Raw genomic sequence first — 3,294 nt, 5'->3', positions numbered from 1 at the left:
CGAGCCCAAGAGATCTGCCAGGTCCCACAGATACGTAGTTCCGATTCTCCGTTTGGAAAAAGGGGACCGAGGAACCAGCCTCACACCCACTACCCCATCTCAGTCATTCTCCGTAGCAGGCTCTTGGTTCTTTCTCTTTTTCCCCTTTATCCTCCCCTTACACCGCACCTCGAAGACTAACTAACAAAAATCAAAACCCACCCGGTCCTTTCTTTTCCTTTTTGAAACTCTCTGGAAGGATTCAGGACTCTATGGAATTCTTCAAATTCTCTCTCAGAAGTACTTGAAATCATCTTCTGTAACTACTAAACCCTCCCCCTCCCTAGGAAAGGACAGGTTTTGCATGTCCATTTCACCATGTTTTTCAAAAGTACTCCCTAAACCATTTCATTTGCTTTTTCAGCTTTAGTAAAAATTGAGCCTCCCGCCCCCCCACCCCACCCCACCAAGTCCTCTGGTACTAAGGCAGTTTCCTGAAGGAACACACTGACTTATAATGAACAAAGACGCCAGGCAAAAGAGCCATAGGTAAAATTTCCAGATACAATTGATTATTCTTTCCTTTGGGCTGACAACTTCCAGGTTACTAATTGTTTTCAGAGCATTTGGGGCTCCATAAAAGTGGCATTCTGGGGAAATGCTATTGTTTACTCCTTCACATTTGACAAAAGCAATTCCCACGTGAAAGACAAGTTTAGCCGTGGGACAGAGTCTGTTACCTAAAGGAGGAAACAGTCTGGTGAGTTCCCAAGCCTGAAAAGCTGTCACATTGTCACCTCCTACTGAACAGCCCAGCCACTGTGTTCTCAGCCATGGCTATTTTGGTCATTATAGTTTGTTTTCCAATAGTTCAGGCAAGTCACATGTAATGATCAATCATAAATGAAAACAACAGAACAATGCATATGAAATTGGTGAAAAAGTCACTTTCCCCAGGAAAAAAATCCTATTAAATTTGCATATGGGGAAAGTGGACTTTTTTTTTAAATGGACAAATTTGAGATTGACATTTAGAAGACTGCATTAAGCCTCTGGTCACAAGAGCCTTTATTTCCTTGATAAATTGATCATGGTACACAGTTGAATGCCATCCATTGGACAGGATAAAGTTCTTTAACCAGGGACAAAAATATTAAAAACAAAGGCATGAGCCACTTTTGTTCAGGTGCTGTCAATGGCTGTGTAGTCCACTCAGAGGCAGTGAGGAGAAAACCCACTGGACTTGTTGACTAGCTACTGGGATTGCAGGAGAGAACTGGGCTTGATCTGGGTGGACTTTTGTAATTCATACTGTGATAAAGCTTTAATACCTCTGAATGACACCAACACCTTGCACCTCTGGGGCCCATCTTAGACGCTCCAGTTTAAAATTAATGTGCTTAATATAAAAAAAAAAAAAGCATCTTCAAATAAATAAGCATTATAACTTGCTATCATCCAGGTGCTATTTACAAATCAAGAGCAGATGTAACAGTACGAAATAAAACCCGGCAGAGGTCCGGCAGAGTCTCCAATTCAACTGTCCTCATTCTGAGCTGGCCAATGAACTGATTCATGTCCATCTTTGGCAGACACCAGCATCTGTTTAAATTATTCAGGTTTGGCAGCTTGGAAACATAAACATAAAAAGAGGTGGGCATTAAAGTGGAAGGAAAGGATCAGTCCCGAGTTGTTGTCTATCAGGCAGGAGAAAACAGCAAAGAGCAAAACACACAGAGAATGCACTGCAGGGATCCTCCAAATCCAAACGTGCACCAGGTCGGCCCCAGAGAGCGGACCCCTCAGCCTGAACGGGGCGCCCAGAGCTGGGGGTCCCGGGGGCTCAATGTTACTCCTATCATGGCCAAACTCATTTTGGGAGGAGCTTCTCCTCTGAGCCGGAAAATGAGCAACAGTGACAATAAATCAAGATGATATGACACAACTGTTACTTTGTAATGAGTCCTTTAATGTTTTACATTACTTTGTGAGGTACAATCATTCCTTGTGCTTTTAAATTTGGAGATCCGAGAGAAAACAGCCTTTCTGTTGCAGTGCTCACCTCTAATGGTCACTTCTTTCTTCTGGAGGATTTCTTCCCCTGTGTACATGTTCCTGGCTCGGCAGGCATAGGTGCCCGAATCTTCCAGGGAAACGTTCTTGATGATGAGGTTAAGCGTCACGGAGTACTCTTTCGTGATGGCCATTTTTTGCTTGCGGATGCTGTGCTGCATGGTTCGGTTATTCACTGTCCGCAGCAAAATCCAGGTAATGTCTCTGTATAAGAACTTGTTAACTGTGCAAGACAGTTTCAGGTCCTCTCCTTCCGCAGGCATTTTTTCCAAGTTAACATGAAATCCATTGGGCACATCTGGAAAAAAAAGAACAAAGGACTTGAGTGCATAGGAAAATCAATGTCTCATCCTGAGGACACTATCTCATTCTAAGATAGTCAAGGATCTTAAGGATTGTTCCTACACAGATTCAGCATCAACATTAAAAGGATGGTATTTATCTTTTATCTTTTTTTTTTTTTTTAAAGGGGAATGGATCAGACATGGCAGGTAGGAACCAACGCAGTTCGTTCCATCAGAAGAAAGGCAGGAAATGCAAAATAGGACGTTATTAGGAGGGTACGCTTATTTGCTTAAAATTGCAAAATGGGGTGTTTTTTTTTTTTTTTTTTTTTTTTTTTTTTTACAACTTGGGATGATAACCCATTGCTTTATCATGTGCAGAATTCCTCCTGGTAAGTGGGCAAAATAGTGAAGGACTCTTAAGAGGGGTTTGTACTAGAAACCACAGGTGCTTTGATAGCCAAACTTATTTAACTAAGTTGTGAACAAGTGAGAACAGGAAGTCCCAGGTCTGCGCTAGGAGACTCCAGTTAACACTTTAATCCTAAACTTTGGACTGATGGCATCCTCCTCCTGCTGCTGGCCCATCACTTCCCCTGCTCTTTGCTGGCACCAAGGGGTCCTTGCTCAGGTCCCCTTTTATGGTGATTGCTCTACAGGAAGTCCCAGGTCTGCGCTAGGAGACTCCAGTTAACACTTTAATCCTAAACTTTGGACTGATGGCATCCTCCTCCTGCTGCTGGCCCATCACTTCCCCTGCTCTTTGCTGGCACCAAGGGGTCCTTGCTCAGGTCCCCTTTTATGGTGATTGCTCTACTCAGACATAAAAGAGCAAGATTTCTTTCTTTCTTTCTATTTTTTTTTTTTTTTTTTTTTTTTTTGGTTCGCTGGCCTCTCCCTGTTGTGGCCTCTCCCGTTGCGGAGCACAGGCTCTGGACGCACAGGCTCAGCGGCCATG

The 3,294-nt window shown here is 43.3% G+C and overlaps 1 protein-coding gene across 2 annotated transcripts in view; it reads right to left on the bottom strand.

The window, feature by feature from the left end:
* FLT1 (fms related receptor tyrosine kinase 1) overlaps positions 1 to 3,294 on the bottom strand; it is a 177,855-nt gene that overhangs the window by 71,427 nt on the left and 103,134 nt on the right. For both annotated transcript variants that reach the window (XM_007471438.1, XM_007471439.1), the window contains exon 13: positions 2,042 to 2,350. In XM_007471438.1, the coding sequence (XP_007471500.1) occupies positions 2,042 to 2,350 (309 nt within the window). The remainder of the gene's footprint in view (positions 1 to 2,041; positions 2,351 to 3,294) is intronic.

Source organism: Lipotes vexillifer, unplaced genomic scaffold, assembly GCF_000442215.2.
Source record: "Lipotes vexillifer unplaced genomic scaffold, Lipotes_vexillifer_v1.1 scaffold543, whole genome shotgun sequence".
Taxonomy (NCBI): domain Eukaryota; kingdom Metazoa; phylum Chordata; class Mammalia; order Artiodactyla; family Lipotidae; genus Lipotes; species Lipotes vexillifer.
This window is presented reverse-complemented; position numbering and strand designations above follow the sequence as displayed.